This window comes from Spermophilus citellus (genome assembly GCF_964194105.1).
Source record: "Spermophilus citellus genome assembly, chromosome: 1".
In the NCBI taxonomy this organism is placed as follows: domain Eukaryota; kingdom Metazoa; phylum Chordata; class Mammalia; order Rodentia; family Sciuridae; genus Spermophilus; species Spermophilus citellus.
The window spans coordinates 114,064,555-114,092,101 of record NC_138182.1 but is presented as its reverse complement, the minus strand read 5'-3'; the positions used below and the strand labels follow the sequence as shown (position 1 = coordinate 114,092,101).

Genomic DNA, 27,547 nt, shown 5'->3' with positions numbered 1-27,547 from the left:
TGTATTGGCTCCTGTGTGCCCAGACGGGCTGTGGCAGCACATGGGCCTGTCTTGTTCCCAGGCAGGGGCTGTGGGGCTGGTCCTGTGGACACATGATATGACCAGAATCACCCATAATTGTCCCTCTGGCCCACCAGGAGCAGTGTAGGCTTTCCTCTACCTGGCAGCTGAGGCTAGTGTCAGGACAGATGTGGTGTGGGCGTGTGATATGGTGGTCCCAAGTTCTCGGCATCTAGAGGTTTACCCCTTTGTCCCCAGCTGAGGTGACCCAGGACAACCTAGCATCTGTCAGAGGGGTGGGAACCACTCTGTGCTGAGCTCCAACTGTGAGGCTTCCCAGGGATCCACTGACCTCTTGGATGGGGAAGGGGAGGGTGGGTTCCCTGACCCGACAGAGGGCATCCTGGAGCTGCCTTTCCATTTTGGGTGCCCCTCCTGGGCAGGGGCTCAGGAGGGCTGGGGAAGGCTCTGGGAAGGGACCTTCTGGGGATGGGAGTGGTCAGCATCCTCAGGCTGCAGACGGTTGGCAGGTGGGAAGGGCAGGGGCCATGCCCGGCAGGGGCCTGGGGAGTCCTTCAGGGATAGGTGGAAGGGGCCAGGGAAGGGTAGCATGGCCTGGACTAGCTGTAAGTGGAGGGTGGACGGTTACTATGCAGATGGAGTTGGGTAAGGATAGGGCAGTGGGTCTGTCCCCAGGAGGGGGGCCAATGGCTCTGGCCACCTGGACACCAGCCCCATGATCCCTTGGACCTTGACATGGTATCAGGTTGCCCCCAGGTTTAGAGCTGGGGTTCAGAGTCAGCCTTGCAGGACAGCCAGCCTTGGGATGAAGTGTGTGCTGGGATTTGGGGCACATGAAGGGTGAAGGGTGGGTTCCCGGTCCCCTGGCCCAGGAGGAGGAGGAGTTCTCCATGGGGCACCTGGGTGAGGACAGGCCTGAGCTCCAGGGGAGGAAGTAGCTGTCCCCAGTGTGGGTTCTGTGGCTTCTCTCTCTGTGCCAAGCCTCCATTCCTCACAGCCTCCTGAGCAGGTGGGTGAGTGAAGCAGGTGGGAGGGGCCAGCTGGGGGTCAGCCCACTGGACTGTCTCTGACAGGGACTGGTCTCTGGAGGCCCCTACCTGGGGTCAGGCTACACCAGACCCTGGGCCTTACCATCTGCTGCTGACCCACCTCTTCATAGGTGTTACCCAGGAGGGCTCTGCCCAGCCCTCCCTTGGAGCCGACCAGGAAGTCCCATCTGTGCTGCAGAGACTGCTGGGCCCTGAGGCTCCAGGCCCTTCTGCAGGGGACTTTGCCAGCCCCACCCCTGGCCCCAGGGAACCACTGGCATTTCAGGAGGCTGGCCCCCAGGCCCCAGAAGCCTCGGGCACACCTGGTAAGCCCTGCCGAGAACTGGCTGCAAGGACACATCCTGTGCTGACCCTGTCCTGGCCAAGGAATGTCCTCGGGTTCTGAATTGGCACATGGCCACCCCAGCGTTCTCAGCATGGTGTCAGTTAGGTGCAGGTCTGGCCCAGTGTCCCTCTTGGACCAAGAGTAAGGCAGCTTCGTCTTGTCTGTCACCATCACCACCACCAGCTGTGACAGATTGGTGCCCACAGGGGATGGAAAGGCAAAGGCTAGGGATGGCATCTCTGTGGGAGGCTGCTGGATCAGAGTGGCCACAGAGTTCTGGTGTCCAGGAACGCGGTGATGGAGCAAACCCCTGGTGTTGCTTGGCCTGCCTTGGCACTGGTGTTCACTTTCCCTGCTGCTGCTTTGGGGAGCAAGCCGAGCCCCTTCCTATCCTGGGCTCCCTTTCCCTCCACTCATTCCCTGTGTCCTGCCTAAAGATGGAGGGGTTCCCCTAAGTTCAGCCTCCATCCAGCCCTGTCCTTGGAGGCCCAGCACATTGCCCCTCCCTGCCCACCCCTGTACTGGCTCCAGCCTGAAATGCCTCAGTTCACCTGCAGCCAGCCTCAGGGCCCTGGAGAACCTCCCCAAGGGCACCACCGCCTGCTCTAAGTGGCCACCTGGTCACCCTACGCCCTACTTTTCTAGCCAGTCTGCTAGGCTATCCTCTGTTTTGTCCCTGGCCACTGATAGAGTGGGCCTTGTCTGTGTGCTATGGCCACAATACAACTTGTAGTGCTGGGTGACGTCACCTGCAGTCTCTCCGGCCCGTAGGAAGCTGCCAGAGCCTATGGCACCCATGGCGTGGGATATAGCCACTTTCCTGGGTCACCGACCTATGCTGTCAGGATGTTCCCTGGATGGCAGCCTAGCTGCTGGGCAGGGACACTGAAGTGGGTGTCCCTGGTGGGGCAGGTGCCTGCAGAATGGACCCCAGCCAGCATGCACATGCTGAGCCATGGGCTGAACCTGGGCTTTGGGGACAGTCTCACCCATGGCCCCCAGGTCCCTGCAAGCAGTGGTCTTGCTGAGCATACACACACCCTGGCCTGGTGATGTGGGGGACAGTTGGGCAGTGCAGGGCCGAGGAGGGTCCCTTGAGCCCCAGCCCAGCTCTGTCTCACGAGGCTCCTCATCTCCCAGCAGCTGAGACCCCAGAGGTGCCACAGCCTCTCATCCGGGAAGTCCTGGAGCAGGAGACGGTGACTGGTTCTGGGGCCCAGGGACGGACCGTCCCCATCCGGTAACCTCCCCCAGTTAACTGAGTCATGAGATGGGGGCAGTCCTGCCAAGGACAGCTCATGGGTGGGCAGGTCCATCCACTCTGGCCGTGTGGTACGCAGAGGTAATGGGGTGGTCCTGTGGCCTCCTGTGCACTCCTTGACTGCCCCAGGCCAAGCCAGTAGGCAGGGAAGAAGGCCAACCTTAGGGCAGGAGGTGCAGGAAGCCCCCACAGCAAGGACCAGGGTCTTCCATCTGCACACCTCATCCCCCCGCATGTGGGGAAAGCCTAGGACCCCATCTTGTCACCTCTAGCCAGCAGAAGCTCACCTAGCTCTGTGATTCCAGGGTGGAGGGTGCTGCCTGGCCAGGGGCAGGTGCCGGGCAGATGCTCTGGGATGTCCACAGCCATGTAATCACAGAGACCACACGAAGGACCTATGTGTACCAGCCCATCGACACCAGTGCTACAAGTTCAAGTATGGGGGTCTGGGGTCAGGGCGTGCTGTGAGGGTGGCCCTGCAGTGCCTGGGCTGGGGGCAGTTGCTTGGAGGGTGGAGGGGCCCGCTAGGTCCCCGCCTGCTTCAGCCCAGGTTCCCCACCCCTTCTCTTGTGCCACAATGGGGTAGGGGCTGGAGCTCTCCTCCAGGAGAGGCAGGCACTACAGATCTGGTGTCTGCTGGACCCAGTCCTGGAGAGAGCCACCACCCCCTAGCATGTTCTGCCTGCCTTGGCTTGACTGTTCTCGTGACTGCTGGGCCAGCTGAGGGCAAAGCAGGGAGACAGTGGTTGGATGGAAGGAAGAACTTCCCAGTTACCAGGGGGTCCTGTTGCCTGTTGCCCTGGGGTGTACTCAGAGCCTCACTGACCACATGTATGGGCTGTGCAGCCTGGGAATCCCTCCTCATGTCCCCCTTTCCACCTCTTCCCAGGGCCCCCAACCATGCAGGTGACCATTGAGGATGTGCAGGTCCAGGCGGGTGGTACGACACAGTTTGAGGCTGTCATTGAGGGGCACCCACAGCCCACTGTGACATGGTACAAGGTAAGAGCTGGCCCAGGGAGGCAGGGTGGGGCCCTCAGAGGCCGGAGGCACCTGTGTGTGCATGTGTGTACGAAAACCGCACCACACGATCCTAGCTGTGCGGCCCCTCCTGCCATCCCCAAGCCCATCATGGCTGGGCATGGGGCTGGACCGGGGGCCGACACACAGCAGGTGCCAGGGAAGGGCAGGTGGGCCTGATGCTGGGATGGGCTGATGGCGTCCTGGCCTGCTGGTGTTTCAGGATGGTGTCCAACTGGTAGACAGTGCCCGGCTGAGCCAGCAGAAGGATGGCACCACTCACTGCCTGCTACTGAAGGATGTGGCCCAGCAAGATGCAGGCGTCTACACCTGTCTCGCACAAAACGCTGCTGGCCAGGTGCTCTGCAAGGCGGAGCTGCTGGTCCATGGGGGTAAGTCGCAGAGCCTCCCAGGCCCAGGGCCGCTCGGTCTCCACATGGCATCCCCAGTCCCCACAGGGACCCCAGCTCAAGGTTCCCATAGGCCACAGGCCCAGGCCCAGGGAACAGCCTGCCAGCTCCACAGTACTGGGGACGAGGGTCAGGGCAGTGCCTTTGCCGTCCTAACTACCTTCTGTGCTGACCACAGGAGACAGTGAGCCAGATTCAGAAGAGCAGAGCCATCGGAGGAAGCTGCACTCCTTCTACGAGGTCAAGGAGGAGATTGGCAGGTACACTCCAGCCCTTCTGGCCCCGGGGATGCCCAGGACCCGTGGCACAGCGTCACCATCCTGATCCCCCTCCCTCCTCCCCAGAGGCGTGTTTGGCTTTGTGAAAAGGGTACAGCACAAAGGAAATAAGGTATTCTGTGCTGCCAAGTTCATCCCCCTGCGGAGCAGAACTCGGGCCCAGGCGTACCAGGAGCGAGATATCCTGGCCACGCTCAGCCACCCGCTGGTCACTGGGCTGCTGGACCAGTTTGAGACCCGGAAGACCCTCATCCTCATTTTGGAACTGTATCCTTTCTTCTCCTGGCCTCTTGGGGTTTGAGGAGGGGTGCAGTGGCCACCAGGCTGGGGATTGGAGGAGCGTATGCTCCCTGGGCCTGGCAGGTTGTGAGGGCCTCAGCCCACCTTCCTGTGGCCAATGCTGTGTGACAAGCAGCCCTGTTCCTGCCGCTCGTGATGGTGTTGGTCAGGGGGTTCTTTCTCTCTGAGGGTGGTCCATGGGGGTCACCAGGCAGGGTCAGTGGCTGAGCTGGTCCTGAGGGTCCAGATGTCCTCGGTGGAGATGGCCAGGGGTCTCCTCCCATGGGTGACCTCTCAGATGTCAGGAGAGGTGTGTTCTACACAGGTTACTCCAGGTCTTTGCCCACTGCCCATAGGTCCCTGACTGGGGTCTCAGTGTGGAGGGCCTTGTGGCTGGATCTGCTCCTGTGTTCTTGTCTCTCCCCTGAGGAGGGATTTGTGCAGACAGGGCAGGTGCCCCCACCCTACCACTGCCCTGTGGCCTCAGTCCCCAGGCAGCCCCCCTCATCTGGGCTGGATGCTGTCTGGGGTTCCAGGGGCCCATGGCACCTCCCCTCAACCTGAGCACCAGTACCCCACCCTTGAGACCGCAGGAACCCTGTCCTGGCCACCTCCTGGTGGGTTCCAGCCTCAGCTGCTTTCCTTGACCAGGCCCCAGGTGCTCATCAGAGGAGCTGCTGGATCGCCTCTTCAAGAAGAGCGTGGTGACAGAAGCCGAGGTGACCCTGAACCTGCCTGCCACTGGCCTGAGCTGCATGCGGGTCCCAGCCCCACCCAGACACAGCTGCCCCAAATGTGGCCCAGGCCCCGCCTCTCTGGATCCCAGGCCCCGTGGCTACCCGGGCTCTGTGCCCAGCTGCACTGCCTGGCTTCCTGCACACCTTGCTTGTTCCTGGGGATTTCTCTGGCTTTGGCACTTAGGGCTCAGGGTGCCACCTACCCTGTGGGCTTGTCCCAGGTGCTAGACTGGGGCACTCAAGCAGGATGAGTCAAGGTGGAGGGCCGGGGCCCCTCCCTGAGCACAGCATTTGCCACAGGTCAAGGTCTACCTCCAGCAGCTGGTGGAGGGACTGCACTATCTGCACAGCCACGGGGTCCTCCACCTGGACATAAAGGTACTGTCCCTCGGGCCCCTCCAGAACCTGGGTGGGAGAGGGGAGCCCTGGGCCTACAGGATAGGAAGGGACAGGCTTACCGTGTCCAGTTTCCTTGACAGGGCTTGCTGTCCTGCTAATTGGCAGCTCATCCATGGGCTCTGCTCTGACAGTCTGACTGGTGCTCCCCATGCCCCACGTTGGCCTCATGGACCCTGAATGACTCCCTGAGGCCTGGAAACCCCAGGTGGCCCAACCCCCATAGACTCCCCAATACTTTCTGACAGCCCCCCAATATCCTGATGGTGCATCCTGCTCGCGAAGACATTAAAATCTGCGACTTTGGCTTTGCCCAAAAAATCACCCCTTCAGAGCCACAGTACAGCAAGTACGGCTCTCCAGAGTTCGTGTCCCCCGAGATCATTGAGCAGACCCCCGTAAGCGAGGCTTCTGACATCTGGTGAGTGGTCAGGCTGAGTCAGGACTGTGACCCTCCTGGGACCATGCTGGGGAGTCATCTGGCAGCCCAGCAGCCAGCCAAAGGGTCCTCTCTGAACCTCTGCTTCCTTCTGCACCCCTGGGATCCCCCATGCCTCCTCCCACATACCCCTTGCCTGTGGCCAGGCCTGGGGTGACTCACAGTGGGTGGTTTTCTTTCTGCAGGGCCATGGGGGTCATCTCTTACCTCAGGTGAGCACAGCCTGTTCTTGGCAGCTGCTTTTCAAAGCCAACCCTTCTGCAGAATCCTGAGGGCCACGTGTGCTGCTGGCCACACCCCAGACCAGAGACCCAAGAGCCCAGGGGCAGCTATCTTGGGAACAGGCGGTCAGCCAACCCTGATAAGAGGCTCCTGCCCACTGCTCCTCACAAACACCCTGTCATCACTAGGCAGAGCTGAGCTGACCCTGTAGGGTCTGTGGGATTTTTGTCCAGAGTCCACTGGTAGTGGTCACTGCTGCCCTGAAGATGCTGGTGGTACAGACTGATCCTTGACCTCTGCAGACTAAGACCTGTCCCCACCTCAGACATAGACTGGTGCCTATCTAGGCTCCCTGGACTCCTGTCCCAGCTGAGCCTGGATCCCTAGCTCAGGCTGAGGCCAAGTACCCACCCCGGGTTGAACCAGCACCCAGCCTTGGCATACATCCCTGCTTCAAGCTAGCCTGGGTCTCCTTTGTAAGTTCAGCCCTGTACCCACCTCTGGCCATGAGAGCCTCAGGTTAAAGCAGGGCCCCCAGGCCGGCTGACGTTTCCTTGATCCCTGTCCCAGCCTGAGTGGGGACCCCAACCCTGGTCTGAGCCCAGACACCCTCTTAGGCTTTGCCTGGATTGGTGTTCCAAGCTGAGGCAGTATCTGGGGAACCTCAGATACTGCTGGGTGGGAGTGGTGCCAGAGTTCGTCCCCAGGGGCTTTGTTTGAGGGCAGGCTCTGCCTGTTTCCAGCCTGACCTGCTCCTCCCCCTTTGCGGGAGAGAGTGACCGTGCCACCCTGCTGAATGTGCTGGAGGGGCGGGTGTCCTGGAGCAGCCCCATGGCTGCCCACCTCAGTGAAGACGCCAAGGACTTCCTCAAGGCCACGCTGCAGAGGGCCCCAGGGTGAGTGCATGCCTCTCTTGCCTGCCCAGGGTGCGGCCAGCCCTGCCCAGGGCCAGCTGACTGCCTGGCTGACCTGGGCTCTGCTCTCCCTCCAGGGCCCGGCCCAGTGCCTCCCAGTGCCTCACCCACCCCTGGTTCCTGGTGAGTAGGCCCAGCCTGGCTCAAACCCCAGGCCTGCAGGGAGGGACATCCAACCCAAGGGGGACGAGGGCCTGCCTGCATCAGCACATATGGTGGTGGCACCCAGGCCCCTGTGCCCCAGTTCAGAGGACACTTGTCCCTTCAGACAGGCTTGGGATCCTGAGACCCTCACAGGGGGTCAGGGCCTCCCCTGCGACCTCTGGCCTTTGCCTTGCCCTGTCTGGGCAAAGTAAGAGGATGAGCCCATGAGACCCCAGGGCTGAGGGCAAGTCCACCTGCCCCTGCCCAGCTGGGCCTCCATCCCAGGAGGGGCCCCCATCAGGGCGCTGGGGTCTCTCCTCAATGTGGCTGCTCCCTCACACCCCAGAAATCCATGCCTGCGGAGGAGGCCCACTTCATAAACACCAAGCAGCTCAAGTTCCTCCTGGCCAGGAGCCGCTGGCAGGTGAGCTGTCCCCTGAAAAGGGGGTGAGGGCAGGGTCAGAAACGCAAGCCTAAGCCCGCCTAGCACACTCCCAGGCCTGGCACCTCATCGGATCTCAGCCATGAGTGTGCCAGGCGCAGAGGGATACCCAGTGGCCAGGCAGAAGCCAAGAGCCCTGGTGCAGAGGTTCCCACTGCTCTGGGTCCCCACCGCTTTGGCCCACTGGAGGGAGAAGGCCTGCTCGGTGCCGCGGCCCCACCCAGTGACTGCTCTGTGCCGCCCCCAGCGCTCCCTGATGAGCTACAAGTCCATCCTGGTGATGCGCTCCATCCCAGAGCTGCTGCGGGGCCCACCCGACAGCCCCTCCCTGGCAGTGGCCCGGCACCTGCGCGCAGAAGCCAGCGGCTCCTCCAGCTCCTCCTCCTCCTCCGACAATGAGCTCGCCCCGTTTGCCAGGGCCAAGTCGCTGCCATCCTCGCCGGTGACCCATTCCCCGCTGCTGCACCCAAGGGGCTTCCTGCGGCCCTCGGCCAGCCTCCTGGAGGAGGCGGAGGCCCCACCAGCCTCACAGCAAGGCTCAGGGCCCCTGGCAGCCCCCGGCTGCGTCCCCCGGCACAGTGTCATCAGCAGCCTGTTCTACCAGCAGGCAGGCGAGGACCCTGAGCGAGGCGCCCTGGCCCCTGGAGGCCGCCGACAGGACGAGGCTGCAGTGGGAAGCCCTCAACCCCAGGCCGACTTGGGGCCAGTGCCTGAGACCAGAGGGGCTACCCTGAGGGCTTCCCCAGAGCTGACCTCGTGGGAGCAAGATGGGCAGGTGTCCCTGGTGCAGATCCGGGACCTGTCAGGGGATACAGAGGCTGCCGACACTGTGTCCTTAGACATTTCAGAGGTGGATCCCGCCTACCTCAACCTCTCTGACCTGTATGACATCAAGTATCTCCCATTCGAGTTCATGATCTTCAGGAGGGTCCCCAAGCCCTGGGAGCAGCCAGAGCCGCCCTCTCCTGAGGCTGAGGCTGGGGAGGAGCTGGCAGAGTTCCCTGACGCTGCGTGGCCCTGGCCAGGGGAGCTGGGCCTTCGAGCTGGCCTGGAGATCACAGAGGAGCCGGAGGACCTGGAGGCACTGCTGGGGGAGGCTGCGGCCAGCAGAAAGCGCAAGTGGTCCCCCTCCCGTGGCCTATTCCAGTTCCCTGGGAAGTGTCTGCCACTGGAGGAACCCCTGGAACTTGGGCTGCGCCAGAGGGTGAAGGCTTCCATGGCTCACATCTCCCGGATCCTGAAGGGCAGGCCGGAAGGTAACCTCCTCGTCCTATCCCCTGGCACATCCCTGCCCCTTAGGATCACTCACCCTTTCGTGCTCAGGGTCCTGCTGGGCCCCCCCTCTGGTGCTGTTGCCCCTACCTCCCAACTGCATCCACAGCTCTACCTGAGTCCTGGGGGCACCTCTGCTGACCTGAACCTGCCTTACTGGGCATGTGAGGCCATCCTGGAGACAGCTGCAGGGAGGGCACCTGGGGAGAGGGCAGCCAGGATCCCAGGCCTCCCCCACTGTAGACCCTCTGACCCAGGAGTCTTATGGCCCCACCCTCAGTGACCTCAGACCTTCTGAGCCCAGTCCTGTGGCCCCAGATCCTCCTGACTCCAGGTCTCTCCTGATCTCAGAGCAACTCGACCCTAGGCACATCTGACCCCAGCTTCCCTGACCCCTGAGCTGCCTGGAAGTCCCAACTCCAGAGCAGCCTCTGTGACCCCCACCCTCCTGACCCCAGCCTGACCCCGGCCCCAAGCAACCCCCTCCTGCACTGTAGGCCTTAGAGCCCCCAACAGCCCACTGCTGAGGGAGGTGGGAAGCAGGTCCAGCTTGTCTTCACACCCCAGTCCCTGAGACCTGGGCCTGCTGGGAGGACAGGCAGTGTGAGGTAGCTGGTGCTGCCTGAGGACAGACCTCCCTACTGAGACCCTTCCCCCTCCTCCTGCAGGCCTGGAGGAGCCCCCCAGGAAGAAGGCAGGCCTGGCTTCCTTAAGGCTGTCAGGTCTGAAGGGCAGCAACCAAGGTGAGCAGGCCCCACTGTCTCAGGTTCCTCTCCCAACCACCATGGTGCCTACACCAGAGGGGCAAACCCCCACCCACCTATGGGGCTTAAGCCCAGAGGCAGACTGGGCATGGGGGCTGAGCAATATTGGAGGCTTCAAGGAGGAGGCAGTGCTGCGTCCTGCCCACACTTTCTGGCCTGGACTTCCCTCTGAAGGCTCTTCCTGCCTCCTCCTCAGCACCAACCTTCCTGAGAGAGCTCTCAGATGAGACCGTGGTCCTGGGTCAGTCGGTGACACTGGCTTGCCAGGTGTTAGCTCAGCCAGCTGCCCAGGCCACTTGGAGTAAAGGTAAGGGGCTGGGATACAAGCAGGGCAGCAGGGGCCCTCACTGTCTAGGGGAAACTCAGACCGGCTCTCTGCTGTCACAGATGGGGCCCTCCTGGAGAGCAACGGCCACCTCCTCATCTCCTCCACTCTGAAGAACTTCCAGCTGCTGACATCCTGGTGGTGACTGCTGAGGACCTGGGCATGTATACCTGCAGTGTGAGCAACCCTCTGGGCACAGCAACCACCACGGGCGTACTCCGGAAGGCAGGTGGGTGCACTCTGCTAGAGGTCCCTGCCAGGCCAGGGAGGCTGGGCTGGGGGTGCTGAGCCTCGTTTCGTGAGCTGGACTGGGCCACTCCCTCAGCTGTGGGGCTGTGGAATTTGGGGTTCAGGAGGTGACCACAGGTGCGTCTGAGTTACCGAGCAGTCCAGTCCTGATGGGCCGGGCATTGCATGTGGCTGCTGTGGGTGCCTTCTGGACTGTCCAGGATCTTCAGGGTTTGGCAGGAGGCAGGAGACTGACAGGAGACAGATGGAAGGCAGGGGAGGGGGAGCAGCGTGCCCAAGAAGGAGGAGAGCGGTGTGGCAGTGTTCCAGCCTGCTGTGCACCCTGCTGCCAGGAGCTGGCCCGAGGCCTCTGCTGGCCAGGAGGCGAAGCTCCCTGTGGAGGGTGCCACCTTGCCCTCCAGTGGTGCAGGAGGGAGGAGCCCCATCCTGTTTGTGTCTTCATCAGAGTCCAGTCAGGAGCTGAGTATGCAGTGCCTGGGGTGTGTGGGCAGCTGAGACGGCTGCTGGCCCAGTCTGGAACTTGCAGACTGACCTCAGGCCCTGTACTGGGGCGTTCAGCCAAGCTTAGAAACCAGGGCAAGGCCCCCCGACCAGAGCCTGGGCCACTCCACCGAGGCCTGAACATACCCTGGCGAAGGGCTGGCCAGGAGGGATCCTGGTGGGGAGGGCTGGGCAGACATCTGACTGCCCACTAGGGAAGGAGGCACACCCCTCCTCCCATTGCTTTCTAGGACCTCACCCACCCCAAACGAATGGCACTGGGAGAGGGTGGGCTTAGGAGCCTAACGTTTGCCGAAAGTAAGGGAGGGTGAGGCAGGGCCAGCTAGAAATCAGCCCTGGGGGTCAGATGCTGACCCAGACCATGGGTGGCCTCTTGCAGAGCGCCCCTCGTCTTCCCCACGCCCGGACATCGGGGAGGTTTACACAGACAGAGTGCTGCTGGTCTGGAAGCCCGTGGAGTCCTATGGCCCTGTGACATACATCGTACAGTGCTGCATAGAAGGTACTGTGTGGGCCCTTTGCCCTCTCTCCCTGGGCCCCTGAGGCTCAGCATGCCCCCAGGGTCAGCATGGAGGGCCCTTGCCCACAGCCTGCTCTGTGTCCTGGGGAAGGTCTTTCCTCCTTCCTCCCCAACTGCCTCTTACTCCATCTGTGACCAGGTGGTACCTGGACCACTCTGGCCTCTGACATCTTCGACTGCTGCTACCTCACCAACAAGCTGTCCAGGGGCGGCTTGTATACTTTCCGGACAGCATGCATCAGCAAGGCAGGAATGGGCCCCTCCAGCAGCCCCTCGGAGCAGGTCCTCCTGGGAGGGCCCCGCCACCTGGGTGAGCCACTCCTGGGCAGCCAGTGGATGGGGTGGCTGGCAGATCAGAACTGGCACCCTCCTGCCTGCGGACCCTGTGGTGGCCACTGCGGACCCTATGGTGGCCACTCCTGCACTCAGCCAGCATTCAAAGCCTGCACATTCTGGGGCCCTCACCCTTCAGCTCCCTTCACTCACCCACACCCACTGGTGCCACCCCAAGAGTTGGCAGTGACTTCCTGGGTGCTGAGTCTGGGTTGGGTGGAAGAGTGGTTTGATGGATCAATAGTGTCTGTTGTGGGCCTGGGAAAGGATGGTGTGATGCCATGGTGGTCCCAAACACACTTATGATGAGGGCTTTGTTGTGTCCTGAATCCAAGTTCCCTTCTCCCCTGCAAAATGACCTGAGGGAGCAGAGGCCAGAGCGGGCACTCAGGCAGGGCCACTGTCTGGTGTCTGAGGAGGAGTGAGGGAAGAGGAGGGGAGAGCCTGCGTTGGGATCCTCCTGAACCTGTCACCTGCCCCTCCCTAACAGCCTCTGAGGAGGAGAGTGGCCAGGGGCGGCCAGCCCCGCCTCTCCCCAGCACCAGGAACTTCGCCTTCCAGATGCAGATCCGGAGGTGCAGGGGCCTCTGGGGACAGCGGGTAGTGGGATGGTTCCTCAAGCTGCCCTGCTGGCTCTTGGTGCTCCCACCCCCACATTCCCATGCTCAGCTCAGAGCCTCTTCCCTGTGTCTGGCTGCTGCCCCTGCTGAGCTTGGTCTCTGCTGCTCTGAGTGCATGGGGGCCACTCAGGTCCTGCTGTGTCTCTCTCCCAGGGGCCGCTTCAGCATGGTCCGACAGTGCAGGGAGAAGGCCAGCAGGCGGGCCCTGGCCGCCAAGATCGTCCCCTACAGGCCTGAAGACAGGGCAGCCGTGCTTCGGGAATACGAGGCGCTCAAGAGGCTACGCCACCCACACCTGGCCCAGCTGCATGCTGCCTACCTCAGCCCCCGGCACCTGGTGCTCATCCTGGAGCTGTGCTCAGGGCCCGAGCTGCTCCCATGCCTGGCGGAGAGGTGGGGGCAGAGGGCTGGGTGGAGGGATGGGTGGACAGGCAGATGACGCAGGGTTCTGGGAGGGAACGCCAGGCCTGCCACCCTCCTCCTCATGCCTGACCCCGAGCTGTGTCAGAACCGGGTGCCTTTCCCAGTCCACTGCTCCTTCCCTGTGCACATGCCCCCTCGGGGCCTGTCCTGAGCCACCTCTGCCCCCAGGACCTCCTACTCAGAATCCGAGGTGAAGGACTACCTCTGGCAGATGCTGAGTGCCACCCAGTACCTGCACGCCCAGCATATCCTGCACCTGGACCTAAGGTCTGAAACCATGATGGTCACCGAGTACAACCTGCTCAAGGTTGTGGACCTGGGCAATGCCCAGAGCCTCACGCAGGAGAAGGTGCTGCCCTCTGACAACTTTAAGGACTACCTGGAGACCATGGGTGCGTGTGTGGCCACTGTGAGAGGGCAGGCATGGGCGCCTGACCTGTTGGGGGGGGGCAGGAGGAAGCCCTCTCCCTACCCGCTCTACTCTCCCCTCCCCTCAACTCCACTGCAACCCTCCAGCCTCACACCTGAGCCCACCCACCTGGGCCCACCCACCTGGGCCCATCTGTGGTGCCCACCTCCTGACCTCTCACCTGTGCCCCTCCCTCTGTGCCCACCCACCCATGCCCCTCTGCAGCTCCGGAGCTCCTGGAAGGCCATGGGGCTGTTCCTCAGACAGACATCTGGGCCATTGGTGTGACAGCCTTCATCATGTGAGCCCTTCATGTGTCTGGGGAGAGAGGTGCTAGATGGGTAGGGCAGGGCTCCATCTGTCTGAGGGTGCTCTCAGAGCCCCCATGAATCTCCATGGAGCCATCCAAATATGACCTCAGAGTCCCTGCACCCCATCATCCTTCACGGGTGACTTGGAGTCCCTGCACCAAATCATCAAGGGTAAGGGAGAGCTCCCTGCACCAAATCAGGGACTTGCCTATGCTTGGGGTCCCTGGCCACATCAGATCATACTGGATGTGACCCCATGGACTCGCCTAGGCTTGGGGTCCCTGGCCACATCAGGTCACAGTAAACAGTGTTGACTAAAGAAGACTTTGAGATGACCTCTATTGAATCGCCAAGGCCAGACGATGCACAGGGGAAGCTCTAAGGGAAAGTGAATCAGGTACTTGTGGTAGTTTTGATTTTGGTAAAATCACAATCTCTGTCCTGGCCGCTGTTGTTATTATCATTAGTTTTCATCTTAGCCATCCCTGAGTGCACATTTGGGTATTGTAAATTACATTCAGAAATTCTATTCTGAGTCAAAAGCACAAAGCAGATTAGGAGGAAAGAAAGAACCTGCTGGAACTAGAGCAGCCCCGGGCAGGGAGAATGTGGGCAGTGGGAATGCCTGTGTGTCCACCAAGTCACTGTATGAAATACACGAGGTTGGAGTCTCAGAGGCAGGTCAGGTCTGCATGTCCCTCCCATGGAACTCTCCAGTAAGGACAAATACAACACAGCCTGGGACCCATGCACGAAAATGGCAATAGGGATTAGCCACTGAAGTCAGCACCTACCCTACACAGCACTCATGGCTTAGGTTGACCCAGAGCAAATAGCCTGTGGCCAGAAGCCCTCCCACAGCATCCCCCCAGTGACACATGGTCCAGGTGTCAGATTTGGCTGGCTCTGAGAGGGAAGTATGAGGTGACCAGATGTCCTGGGGACGAGACTCATGTCTGGGTGTGCAATGCATCTGCACCCTGTGACCTCACACCCGTGCGGGCAGACAGTGGCCTGGGAAGTGCTGTCAGCACCTGCATTCTGCCTGTGTCCCCCCATCAGGCAGGAGCAGGTGCCCAATAGCAATGCCTCCCTACTTAGTGTCTAGGAAAGAGGGTGAAAATAAAAGGTGAAATTGACGCATCCACAACCATATCAGGGGATTTTACCACATTGATCAGGTAGAGAAAAAAATAAATGGATTTGTACAAGTATTGCAAAAAAATTATTGGAAATACTTGTGTGATAGACAGATAGGTAAGACTGTGAGACCAGAAGAGGTTTGTGCTACATGCAGAACCCCAGAGGGGTCACAATCCTCCCTCACTGAGGCAGTGCAGGCCACATGTTCTGGCCACTGTGGAATGATGTCAGTGACTATCGGTGAAAGAATGACCAGCAAGCAGGGCTAGCCGTTTGGAAGTTCTAGAGAACAATCTAAGTGATACCTGTGTCGAATGGAAAAACAAACTAAAAATCAACTTTAAAGAGTATCTCACGGAGGAAGCAGGAGTCTGGCAGCCAAGTTCTCTCCCAGCTCTAGGAGTTCTTGGGTCAGTGTCAGGAGAACCTCAGATTCTAGGCATATGCAGTTTTCTGCACTGAACTAGCAATGAGATTAGCACAAAGCATAGAGCATCAAAGACAACTCAAGGTTTGAAATGTCACCATGCAGAACATTTTCACCACATGGACCTTAGATACAAAAAGCACTGAGAACACAGACCCTTAGCTTCTCCTGAGACCCTGTGTTCTGTCAGTGTGACATCAACACAGATACCTCACGTCCCATGCACATATAGATGCTGAAACCTCCATCAGCTTTTTCACTGCTGTGACTTAAAGACCTCACCAACACATCCATAGGGGAGGAAGAGTTTATTTGAGGGCTGGGCTCACAGTCCATGGAAGGCCAGCTCCATTCCTCTGAGCTGCAGGTGAGGCAGGACATCATGGGGGAGGAGTGTGGCAGAGAGAAGCAGCTCACCTCACAATGATCAGAAAGCAGAGAGAGGTCTCCACTTGCCAGATACAAATAGATATCCCAAAGCCACACCCCAATTCCCACCTCTTCCAGCCACACTCTACCATGTCAGTTAATCCCATTAGAGATCATTTCACGGATTAGGCTAAGTCTATAACCCAAACATTTCTCTTCCAATACTTCTTGCATTGTCTGACACTTGAGCTTCTGGGGGATACCACATCTAAACCATAACATGGGGCAACTGGGCTGAGAGTGGTAATAGTTGGATGACAGGTAGGTAGGTAGATTGACAGACAAAAAGATGGCAGAGTTAGACAGATAATAGATGGGTGAATGAAGACGATACCTAGATGGGTGGATACAGATGATAGGCGGATGACAGCTGGATGGGGATGATACCTAGATGGGTGGATGACAGATGATAAGCAGATGACAGATGATAGGCAGTTGGCAGCTGGATGAAGACAATACCTAGATGCACAGATGTTCCATAGGATGCTTCATCTCCTAGGAGGGCACAGGGGCATGCCATGGGAGCTCATCACACTACATAGGTTGGTGTGCAGCTAAAAACTTAGGAATTTTTCACCTACTATTTTTAACACACAGTTGACCACAGGTAACTGAAACCACAGAGCGTGAACCTGTGGATGAGAGGGGAGTACTGTAGAGGGAAACAGAGATGCATACAGAGATGGCAGGATGACAGGAGTGATAAAGTGAACAGATGCAGATACAGGAGACTGAGATCAGAGACAGGTGCAGGCCTACATTCAACCAGAGACTGAGGGCTTCACATGGGTCGGTGGCTGTGGAAGACAGAGCAGGTGGATATAGACATGGATGGATGGATCGATATCTAGACTGACAGTTAGTGGATGGTATGGAAGACAGACAGACACTCACACTCACGCACACTCTCTAATTTAGAAACCAAGCGGTTTTCAGCAGTTTTCATGTGCTCACCCTTACCATGGAGTTCCCAGGGACAGGGGATTCTCAGGAGCAGAACCAAGGATGACAGCAGAAGCCAGAGCAGGGCATCTGAAAAGCAAGGGCTGCCCTGTCCTCGCCCAGCCACTGGCTGCAGAGCAGCGTCCTGGCAAACGGGCTGCAGGTGCAGGGCCTCTCCCGCCCAGTGACAGCCAGCACCTGTGTTGAGGCAATGAAGCTGCCCAACAAGGTGCCCCCGAGCCCATCAACCTGCAGACTGCAGAATCACAGCTGATGGATTTTTGGAGCCACACAAATGATTTCTGTGGTGCTGGGAGAGTCTGCTCAAGACGAACACCCATGTGCAGGAAAGTGATGGTCCTTGCAGAAGCTCGGCTGCCCTTGTGTGGGATCGGGTCAACACAGAAGGCTGAGTGGCATAGTGCTGGCCACAGGTCTCTGCACAACAGGACAGTGAAGGGACAAGGTGCCAAGGTTCGTGGCCGGGGGTTCTTGGGGAGAGGCAGGTGCCATGGAGGTGCAGAGGTGGCCTCGAAGCCTGGACAGTGCCAAGCAAGAGCTGGACAGCAGCCAACAGGACGTCCTCAACACTAATGTTACAAAACAAGTCCCCAAGGACGTGGCTCCTGGGAGGAAGTGAGCAGTATTTAGGGAGGAAGGAGGAGCTCAGCCTGAAGTGCTGGAGGGAGACACTGAACAGCCACGCTACCACTGAGGGGACATTCGGGGACCTGTGAACAGCAGGCAGTGGACGGTGTGACTCATGGGAAGGGGCTTTGAACAGGGCCAAGCAGGAGGAGCTGGGCCAATGGTGGTGGGCTGGATCATGTTCGCTGGCAGAGGGTACATATGGGGATCCCACAGGGCGTCCCACGCAGTGTTGCTAACAGAGCCGTGGTGAGAAGCCCTGGGGTGTGGACCAGGGCAGGCAGCAGACGGTCAGGCTGTGGGGTAGGAGGTAGGGCATGGGCGGGCAGGCAGAGGATGCTGGCGGCAGGCTGGTGCCTGCCCTCGCAGTCAGGAATGGCATGGTGGCCACACGGTACACTGGTCTCCGTGGAGAAGAAGAAATAGTGTGCAAACCTGGCAGGAGGATGCAAGAGTAAAGCGTCCTCAGTTCACCCACATCGTGAGCCACCAGCCCCATCCTCACCTCTGCCCTCAGCTCCAACCTCACGAGTTTGTCAAAATGTTTTTAATGAATCACAACTTACTCTTAGCTATACAACACATACTTCTTTTATATCCTTTTCTCCCAGGGAAACCAGCTATCTCAAGCCAACAGTCCGAATGGAGCAAGGCTAGTATTTTGTGATCTTTCCTGGTTGGCTTACTTCCAAGCAGTCATTTGGGAGAGAGAATTCAGCTCTGTTAAAGATTTTCTCAGAAGGTGATATTGTCTGCCAGAAGAAGAAGTGAGCCCCTGACCATTCGCCTCCTAACGGTCGGTCTCCCTATCTGGTCTGTTTTGTGTTGCTAAGAGCACACCTGGGAGTGGGTGACGTGGACGGAGGAGAAGGCTCCAATCGAGCTCCAGCATCGGCCAGGCTCGCTTGCTGCATCACCACATGGCAGAAGGAGGCAGGGCAAACAGGAGAGGGGATGAACTCACCCTCTCAGGATGGCACGGACCCTATGTTCTCAGCGCCCACCTCTCTGCTGCACACGTTTTCCTGGGATGAATGTTCAAACCAGGGTACTCTCAGAACTCGAGAGTGTTCGGTCCCTTTCATGGGGGGCCTTAGGGTGTTCCTGGCTAGGACAAGCTTTTGCCCCCTTCACAAGAACCCCAACAGAAGCTGTGGTCATGACCAGAGTCTCCAGAGCCCGGTTTGCCGAGAGCGGGAACTCCGCACCTTTCTCATCTTGGTGACCCTGTGGAGAAAGCTCCATCACAGGCTGCCTGTGTTTGTGCTAGACTCTTGCTAAGAGGTGTGAGCAGAGGAGTGAGTACCTTGTAAGTCCTGGAGGGTTCTTTGCTCAGTGGTTGTAAGGATTCTTTGTCTTCAAGCTGCCTTTGGAATAATATCAATGCTTTCCACGGCACATCGCTCCCCACATGGACCTCACAGACACTCTAGAACACTCTAGCAGCCGTAGACATTCAGGCTCATCAGACTGTGGTGCTTTCTCAAGGCCAGCTTACATCTTGGGCCACAAAACAGGCCTCAGTAAATTCAGAAAAATCAAAAAATCATTATTTTCTCAGACTGCAATGCAATAAAATTAGAAACTAACAAGAAAAATTGTTAGAAATCATACAGGAACATGGAAACAACATGCTCTTGAACAACAAATAGGGCAGAAATCAGAAAAGAAATTAGAGTTTGCTGGAAGCGAGTGAAGATAGAAGCAGCACACACTCAGGGTCGTGGAGTGTAGCACTGTCGGTCTCAAGAGCAAGTTCCGAGCAGAGGAGCCACATCAGAATGCACAAGGACTTCCGGTGAACAACCCAAGAGTGCAACTCAGGAGCAGAATGACGGGACCATTCAGCCCAACCTAAGGTGGGGAGAAAGAAGGGAATACCAAAGATCAGAGCAGAAATCAGTGAAATAGAGACCAAGAAAACCACATAAAGGAGCAATGAAATAAAGAGCCGTCCTTTTAAAAATAAACAAAATTGACAAATACTTAATTGAATGAACCAAAAAAGAGAGAGGACCCAAATAAACAACATTAGACATGAAAACGGAGATGTTATAACTGATACCACAGAAGTTCAAAGGATCATTAGAGAACATTTTTGTGGGAAGCCATTCTAACATGTGATTAGGTGACTCCCGTTAAGGGCCTGAGGCGCTTTGGCTGTGTCGAAGCTTTCCCGGCCCTTTCCTGATGAGAGAGCCCATCCGTGTGGGGGTGTGCCTGACCACTGACCCCGGGGACCCAATCACTGACCCTGACCTTGGAGTGCAGCCCCCCCTCAACCTTCATTGGATGGAATTCTCCCCTGAATCTCTTGTTCCCCAATAAAAGGCTACTCCCCGGCGTGTTCACTCTCTCTCTCTCCTGCTAGCCCTGAGTAATCCTCGCTGCCCTGCTGGGCGGCTAGAGGTGGGAACCAGAGAGGTGAGCCATCTCGGACCTAGCAATATAAATAAGGTAACTGAGTTTGTGTGTTTTATTTCGATCTCTTCTAACCAACTTTATGCCTAGAACCTCATTAATGAAACCACTGCGCAGGCCGCGTGGTAGACATTTTGAAAAAGTACATGCTAATAAATTGGAAAACCTAAAAGAAAGGGACAAATTTCTGGACACCCAGGACCTATCAACACTGAATCAAGAGGGCACAGGAACTTAGAGGACCAAGAACAAGGCGTGAGATTGAGTCAGCAATGACGTAAAGAAGTAGGAACAGTTGCTTCTCAGATCTTTCCATAAATAGAAAGGGAGGAAAGAAGCCTTCCAAGCTCACCCTACCAAGCCTCACTGTACTCTGCTACACACACACACACACACACACACACACACACACACACACACACGAGAGAAGGAAAAGAAAACTACAGACCAATAAACTCAATGAACACAGAGGCAACAATCCTTAGCAAATACTTGCAAATCAAATTTAATGGCACATTAAAAAGGTCATACAACATGATCAATTTGGTTTCATTTTAAGTACACAAGGACGGTTGAACATCTGCAAACCAACACATTTAATAAAGCACATAAATGGAACCAAGGTGAGGCTTATGTGGTCATCTCAAGAGACCCAGGAATCTAACTCCCCTCCATGACAAAGTCCCTGAATAACAGGCGAGAGACAGCCCCACAGCCAACATCACACAAACAGAGAAGAACTGAAGCACTTCCCCCAAGATCAGGAGCAAGACAAGGGTGTCCACTCGCACCACTTTTGCACGAGTACATTACTAGAGGTTGCACTCAGAGCAATCAGGCAAGAGAAATAAATGAAAGGCATGCAAAGAGGAAAGAAGAATCAAACTATCCCTGTTTGGAGATGATATGATGCTAGACAGAAGAACCTGAAGACTGCGCAGAGACTCTAGGAGCAGATGAGCAAATCCCGCCAGGCAGCAGAGTGCTAACCCAACATTAGAAAGTCAGGAGCCACTGTATGTACAGCCACAGTGAACTCCCTGGCAAGAAATCCAGAGGCACTCCCACTCCTCACACACACACGCCTGCCGGGATACAGCCCTAGCAGAAATCCGGAAGTCCTGAAGGAGGAGTGGCGTCAGCGAAAGAAGAAGAGATAGGACAACGGGTTGCAAGCTACAAGCAGCCTCCAGAAAGATCTGCTGCCCCCGGAGGGGCCTTTATTTTTAATACCTTTTTTACAGGTGTTTTTTCGGGTCATTAATGGATAGCCTCAAAGCCTTTTCAAGAGTTACAATCTTTTCTGACATATATTGATTACCTAAGATATTGAGTACATTGTTTAAAGTATTTTTCTGTAACCTTAGCCAATCATGATTAAGCTTTTATGTTTTTACCTCGATCACTAGGTGCTAGTGTAAGGGTCCGGCGGAGCGTCAGAGAAAGAGACCACACAAGAGACTGGCTCCATGCAATGGCAAGGGGGGATTTATTGGGGATCCATTCCAGCGCGCTGGGGCTCCGTGCTCACTCAAGAAGGGAGAGCAGCCCAGAGCCCAGAGCAGAGGTCGAGCAGAGCTTAAGTACATTTTGGGGGGGGAGGGCAGTGGGGGGGGCTTTGCATACATCAGAACAAATCATCATGAGGCGTGGGAAAATTGAACAACAACTCTGAGAAGTGATTAGCACATTCATTGGCGGGAACAGGTCGGGCGGGGGTGATTGGTCACTCCTAAGCGGGGTACACATTTAAACTGATTGGTTCGGGCCCTGTGACAAACTGCACAGGGCCCTAGGCTAAATGGCCAGTAGGGCGTTGTCTTAACTATCTCAGGAATTTCAGGTTCTGGGTGTAGCAGAGGAACTTTGCAATGCCCGGGTCTTTTACATGTTAATTTTGCAGTTTAGAATTAGCTTAGAAATTTTACCCTTACACTAGGTTATGCAACTAGACTGCATATCCCCAGACCTATTATTCACTTCTAACTTTAAAGCATACACATAATTATTTCATTAACCTTTAACTTTAAAGCATACCTATGATTATTGATAAACTTTCTTACTTCTAAAGTCCCAATAAAACACACTTAAAATAGTGAAAGTCTATTACTTAAAAGCCTACTACTCTGAAGTGTCTCTAAAATATGTCTATGTTCATTATACATTATTTTATTTTTAATTTCCAAGGTAATTTCCTTTGTTCATATGACCTATTTAACTGCTTTCTTACAGAGTTTTCTTGATCCTTGGTCAAAGCACACCAATTCTTATGTCTTTGTAATCTTTAACTAAAGGACAGGCTTTGCACCTCAACCCATTTGCCATTTATATTAAATATGTGTTTTCCATTCTCATCATGAATTCCTGTGTAAGGCAAAGGAGGGTCTGTTGGTGGGGGAAATGTATGTTGTACAGGTTGTGGCTTTAGAATGGGGGGGCTTAATGCAAATTGTTCTTTTCTCAGGAACCTCGAATTGCAATCCTTTTCCCTTGAATTTCTTGAGGAATAAAACCATTGCTTGTATCCTGAAAGACACTGAAGCCACCTCATGGCATGTCTCCATCGTATCCTTAGTCTCATTCTGGGAATTTTTCTGCAATCTCAGGCGATACGTACTGTTATTATTGATTGACATATGCCCTGTTATCCATATCATGAGGATCATAAACAAAACCCTCAACATTCCCCATGGTTCCGGTTTCCAGATGGCGCGGCCCTGCTGCAGCATCCCTCACGCTGTGACCCTGTCAGGCAGCGGAAGCAGGAACACCTTTACCACATGCCCAGGAATGAGCCTCGTAAGAACACAGAAGGCCTCTACATGAAAACAACCAAATGCTGAGGAGGGAGATGGAAGAAGCCACCTCCTACACCTGTGGATTGGAATAATTAGCATTACTAAATGCCTGTGTTACCCAAAGCTGCCTACAGATTCAATGTGACTCCCTGAAGCCAGTGACATTCTCCACAGAGCTAGACAGAGCAATCCTAGAAGTCACAGGGGGGCACAAGGACCCCAAAGAGCCCAAGCAATGCTGAGCAGAAGCAGCTGAGCTCAAGACACACCCAGTAGAAGGGCCTAACAAAGCAACATGGTGCAACATGCAGGACCCAGAAGCAGTCCACACAGTTTCAGCCTCTGCATTCAGACCAAGGTTCAGGAACATCCTTCGGAGGGAGAACAACCTCAGCAGATGTTGCTGGGAGCCAAGGTGTTCACACAGAGAAGACTGGAACCAGACCCCGTTGCCCACCTGCACAGCAATCCACCCAACTCCTACACCACCAGAGAAAAGCTCTGAGGAAACACTTCCAGATGCTGGCACAGAAGGCAATGCCCTGGACAGGATGTACAGTCCAGGGAAGCAAAGGGAGAACTGGCTAGTGGGGTTGTGTCAGATGAAAAGCCTTCTGCACAGCAAAGGAAACAATCCGCAGAGTGAAGAACAACCTACAGGACCATAGAAAGATGTGCCTGCTATTCATTGACAAGGATCAATATCCAGAGTGTGTAAAGAACCCGACAAACTAAATGTCAAACAAAACAAACCTACTAATCAGTCCTACTAAAAACAGTAGATGGTTCATAGCCAGCCTCAGCAACTTGGCAAGGCCCTGTCTCAAAAAATAATAAATAAAAACGGCTGGGGATGTGGCTCAGTGGTTGAATACCTCTGGTTTCAATCCCTGGCACCAAAAACAAACCAAAATCCCACAACCTCCTGCCCCCAAAAGGTAAATGATCTGAATAGACACTTTTCAAAGAGGAAATACAAATGGATCATAAACACATTAAAAAAAAAAACTCTTCAATACCTGCAGTCACCAGAGAAATGCAAATCAAAACCTCAGTGAGATTCCCTCTCACCCCAGTTAGAGTGGCCGTCACCAAATGAACAGAAAATAACAGATGTGGCAAGGGCACAGAGAAAAAAGGGCACCATGTCCCGCAGCTAGAGTGTGGATTAGTGCAGCCACCTGGAGAACTGTCCACAGCTCTCAGAGGACTCAGAACACACTGCTCGTGACCCAGCTGTCCCAGTCTTTGTTGCTTATCTGAAGGAGGGAAGGTCATGCAAAGTGGTGCCTCACTCCCGTGTTCACTGCTGCTGTGTTCACGTGGCCCAGCTAGGGGACCCGCCCATCCCCTCAAGGATGGTGGATGTGGAAGTGAGGCTTATCCACTCAACGGAGTGGTACTCAGCCTTTAAGAGGAGTGAGATCCCATCACATGCAGGGACGATGGAGCTGGAGAACGCTGTGTTCAGAGGATCTAGACTCAAAAAAGACAAGAACTGTTTTCTCTCCTATGTGGAAACTTAAAGAAAATGACCTGAAAGTAGACCAGGGATGGCAAAGTAGGTTGGGGAGAGGACGGAAGGAGGGTGTGCCGTGTGGGCACCTCCCAGCAAACCCACAACTCCTGTAGCCAACGTGCTGATGGCTACACACTGTCAAAACAAAAGAGCAAAGAACAGGAGACCACCAGACCCCACGCCTGACCTCCAGGCCTCCCCACACGTCCACTCTGAGATCTCAGTTCACATCTTTCCATCTTACCTGTTTCTAACACAGTGGAGTAGTTATTATTTTGAAGTGTGTTGTTTTTGAATCTTCGTACTACATACATGAATGGTCTATGTACCACACTGACAATATTAGAGCAATCTGAATTTGTTCATATGATGATTTTTAGCAGTGAGTTTTATACCTTCCCATGTTTCCCTTTGGATTTTAATTTGCTTCATGTACCAATTGCACGTACCTCTAGGGTTAAGTACAGTGCTTTAACACCAGTGTGACACACCAGGGAAACTCAGCTGCTCTCTGTCCACTCCCGCCCCGTGCCCTTCAGGATCCCTGGGAACCACTCATCTACTTTCAGGTCAGCATTGTGGTTTTTGCTTCCACCTTGACATGGCGGTGTCTGGCTTGTTTTGCTACCTAACCTCCTCCACTTTCATCCATTCCTTTTCCTGCAAGTGACAGGATTTCACTCTTCTGTGGCCACATGATACCCATTATGCACACGTATCCCTTCCTCTTGACTTCTCACCAGCACATGGGCTCCTTACCTATGCACACTTCAGTACTGTGAACAGGGCAGCAGTGAGCTGAGCGTGGGGGGTCTCTGGAGGAGCTCACTGTGTCCTTGCGATGTGCACTGCACTCTGACTTCCTTGACGGGCCTCTGTGCTCCACCAACAGTGTGCCCCTCCCTCTCGTCCATGGCCTCAGTAGCACTGTTACTTCGTGTTTTGGATAATAGCCATTCCGGCTGGGGTGAAAGGCTGCCTCACACTGGTTTTGATTTGCATTTTGCTGATACATAGATATCGAGCATTTTTTATATATTTATTGGACATTTGCATTTCTTCATTGAGAAGTGTCTATTCACCATTTTAAATTGGATTATTTGTTCTTTTGTTGTTAAAATTTGAGTTCCTTATATATTTTTGTGTTACCACTTTGCCATGTTTTCTCCTTATACAGTAACATCACTTTTACCTTGAAAAAATTTCTTTAGCATTTCTTATAAAACAGACCTGGCAGAAATACATCCTCTTGTCTTTTGTCTGGGATGTCTTTCTTGCTCCTTCATTTCTAAAGGATAGCTTTACATATAAATATATAAAATAAATAGCTTTATATAGAGATATTTAAAATGTAAATATATAAGGAACTAAAAAAAATTAACAAAAACAAAAAATCCAATTTAAAAATGGGTGATTCAAATAGATACGTCTCAACAAAGAAATGTGAATGGCCAATAAATACATGAAGCATCACTTCATTTCTGGAGCACCATGTTCTCAGCGGGTGGTGCCTGGGCTCTGGTGTGCACCCTGCTGCCGTCTGCTGCAGGCCAACCTGGCACCCTGTGCTCACTTTCCTGCGCCTTGGAGAACCTTCCTGTCTTTCAGGTCTTGGGGTGGACTGGGTTCAGCTGCCTGACCCAGGACCCCACTCTCCCGGCACCTGGGTTTGTGACCTTCTCTAGACTTGGGGAGCTTTCTGCTCTTTCTCTGAGTTGGCTCCACATTCTCATGGCTTTCTCAAGTCCTTCCTGACCCAAGTCAGCCATGTGCGCTCTCAGGACCTCCCCAACCTTCCCATCATATCCATCGATATGGCTGCAGTCTGAAAAAGGAACTTTCTTCCCTCCTCTTGTCCTTCTTTCTCCTTGGTGACTTTTTGAGAGACCTGTCTTTGAGCTCACTGCCTCTTCTGTTTGATCTATTATACTAGTGATGCCTTCTATCATGCTTTTAATTTCACTGAGTGTGTTTTTCAGCTCAAGAATTTGATTTTTTGAAATTGCTTCTGTTGCATATTGATACAGATAGAGGTAGACAGAGAGACTCCTGATGGGAACATGTCAACGGTCAGCAAGCAAGCAGCGGGGTGATGCAAAAGCAGGGGACACAGACTTCTCCAAAGAGAAGGGCCCCGAGTCAGGAGTCCGTGGGGAGTTTTGGCCTGTTCTTTTTATGGTCTCTGGAATTTCATCCTTTCCTTATCTCCTCCCCTGCCCACGCTCTCCTCACTATTATTGATTGGCGTCCCCTGTGTCCATACGTCTGTTTTGGTTTTTATATTGGATCCCCCACTTAGGAGCACAAGTACAGAAGTGTCTGTCTGGTTGGGTCCCCTGCTGGCGTCCACAAGCTCTTTTGTCAGCCAGGAAGTTGACCTCCCTAGAAGCCCCTTTCCAGACCTCTTTGTTCTGGACCTGCCCCCAACTTCCTCCTCGCCATCTTGCCCTGGACGCCGAGGCTCTTCTACATCTCCCTCATATTATAATCCTGAGAGCAATCGCTAGCCTTGTCCCCATCAATAGGAAAAAAAAAAGACTAAGGTGGACCACTAGAAAACAATTACTTGATGCAAAAAAAATGGCAAAGGGACAATAAACTCAAAACATGCAATAGAGAGAAAATAGCCAAAGGTTAGAGTACGTAAACCATGCAACGTAACCCAGGCAAGAGCGCGTGGTGCTCTAGGTGAAAGTCAGACATGGCCCATGGAAATTAAATTTTTTAAATGTGATTTTTTAAAAGGCACAGATTGGCACTGAATGGAAAAAAACAAACAAACAAACCACAGTGTTGTTTACAAGATACACACACTTCAGATCAAATGACACAAACAGTTCAGAATTAAAAGCAGAAAATGATAACCCTGGAAAAGAGAACCATGAGAGAACTGACCTCGTTAGACCAACAGAGTGGACTTAAAGAAAACAAAGAACAACTCTTCAGAGCAGAGCAGTGTCCCCCCAAGGGGCCTGGCGGATTGCCTCCAGTCTAGAGGCTCCAGGCTCTGGCCTGTCTGCACAGTTCCCATTCTGTCCACACCACCAGCTGCAGTGCAGGCCCTGCTCAGGGAGCCAGTGCGCCGTCTTCAACAACAGCCTCTCAAGCTGGGGGCAGATGACAACTCACCATGGCTATGTTTCACTTTTCCCCAGCGATTAGCTGCCCAGTGCTCAGCCATGGTAAATATTGGAGGAGACAGAAACACTAATTACCTTGATTTTTATCATTGCATGTTGCACAACACATGTTAATTAAAGTCTAAATTAGAAACAAATGGATACATAGTGATAAAAGATTGATTCATCAAGAAGACATGATAAAACAGCCTCAAACTTCACAAGGCAAAATCTGTTGAAATTAAAGAGAAAAATAGACAATTCAACAGTAATAGAGATTTCAATAGCTCCTATGAACAATGTACAAAATAAGGGGAAAAATGTGAATTGGCAAACTGTTAGCTTTCTGTGAATATGTATCTTCAAATTAAAGAGAGGAAAGGTTTATTTGGGCTTTAAGGTCACTTGGCCCTGTTGCTTTGGACTGTGGCAGCACA

The 27,547-nt window shown here is 54.7% G+C and overlaps 4 protein-coding genes across 4 annotated transcripts in view; 3 read left to right on the top strand and 1 right to left on the bottom strand.

The window, feature by feature from the left end:
* Positions 1–854: 854 nt before the first annotated feature.
* LOC308646614 (obscurin-like) lies at positions 855–3,871 on the top strand (the record flags this gene model as incomplete). Its single annotated transcript, XM_081289795.1, has 5 exons — positions 855–924; positions 1,040–1,375; positions 2,536–2,635; positions 2,962–3,092; positions 3,546–3,871. 5 exons carry the CDS (start codon positions 855–857, stop codon positions 3,854–3,856), a joined length of 948 nt encoding a protein of 315 aa, XP_081145921.1. The 3' UTR covers positions 3,857–3,871.
* Positions 3,864–10,072, top strand: LOC308646556 (obscurin-like; the record flags this gene model as incomplete). Its single annotated transcript, XM_081289664.1, has 14 exons — positions 3,864–3,867; positions 3,919–4,068; positions 4,265–4,346; positions 4,431–4,631; positions 5,302–5,362; positions 5,681–5,758; positions 6,025–6,197; positions 6,401–6,427; positions 7,181–7,333; positions 7,429–7,474; positions 7,842–7,919; positions 8,185–9,193; positions 9,878–9,952; positions 10,044–10,072. 14 exons carry the CDS (start codon positions 3,864–3,866, stop codon positions 10,070–10,072), a joined length of 2,166 nt encoding a protein of 721 aa, XP_081145790.1.
* Positions 10,073–10,178: 106 nt separating this feature from the next.
* Positions 10,179–27,547, top strand: part of LOC308645983 (obscurin-like) — a 438,916-nt gene continuing 421,547 nt past the window's right edge. Inside the window, exons 1-8 of the mRNA XM_081288440.1 lie at positions 10,179–10,280; positions 10,361–10,527; positions 11,428–11,550; positions 11,708–11,878; positions 12,392–12,476; positions 12,675–12,914; positions 13,113–13,336; positions 13,579–13,669. Coding sequence (XP_081144566.1) covers positions 10,461–10,527; positions 11,428–11,550; positions 11,708–11,878; positions 12,392–12,476; positions 12,675–12,914; positions 13,113–13,336; positions 13,579–13,658 — 990 coding nt within the window. The 5' untranslated portion in view covers positions 10,179–10,280; positions 10,361–10,460 and the 3' untranslated portion in view covers positions 13,659–13,669. The remainder of the gene's footprint in view (positions 10,281–10,360; positions 10,528–11,427; positions 11,551–11,707; positions 11,879–12,391; positions 12,477–12,674; positions 12,915–13,112; positions 13,337–13,578; positions 13,670–27,547) is intronic.
* The window catches only part of LOC308646517 (obscurin-like), a gene marked incomplete at its 3' end in the record, with an annotated part of 232,569 nt that continues 215,357 nt past the window's right edge, over positions 10,336–27,547 (bottom strand). Inside the window, exon 17 of the mRNA XM_081289544.1 lies at positions 10,336–10,415. Within this exon, the coding sequence (XP_081145670.1) occupies positions 10,336–10,415 (80 nt within the window). The remainder of the gene's footprint in view (positions 10,416–27,547) is intronic.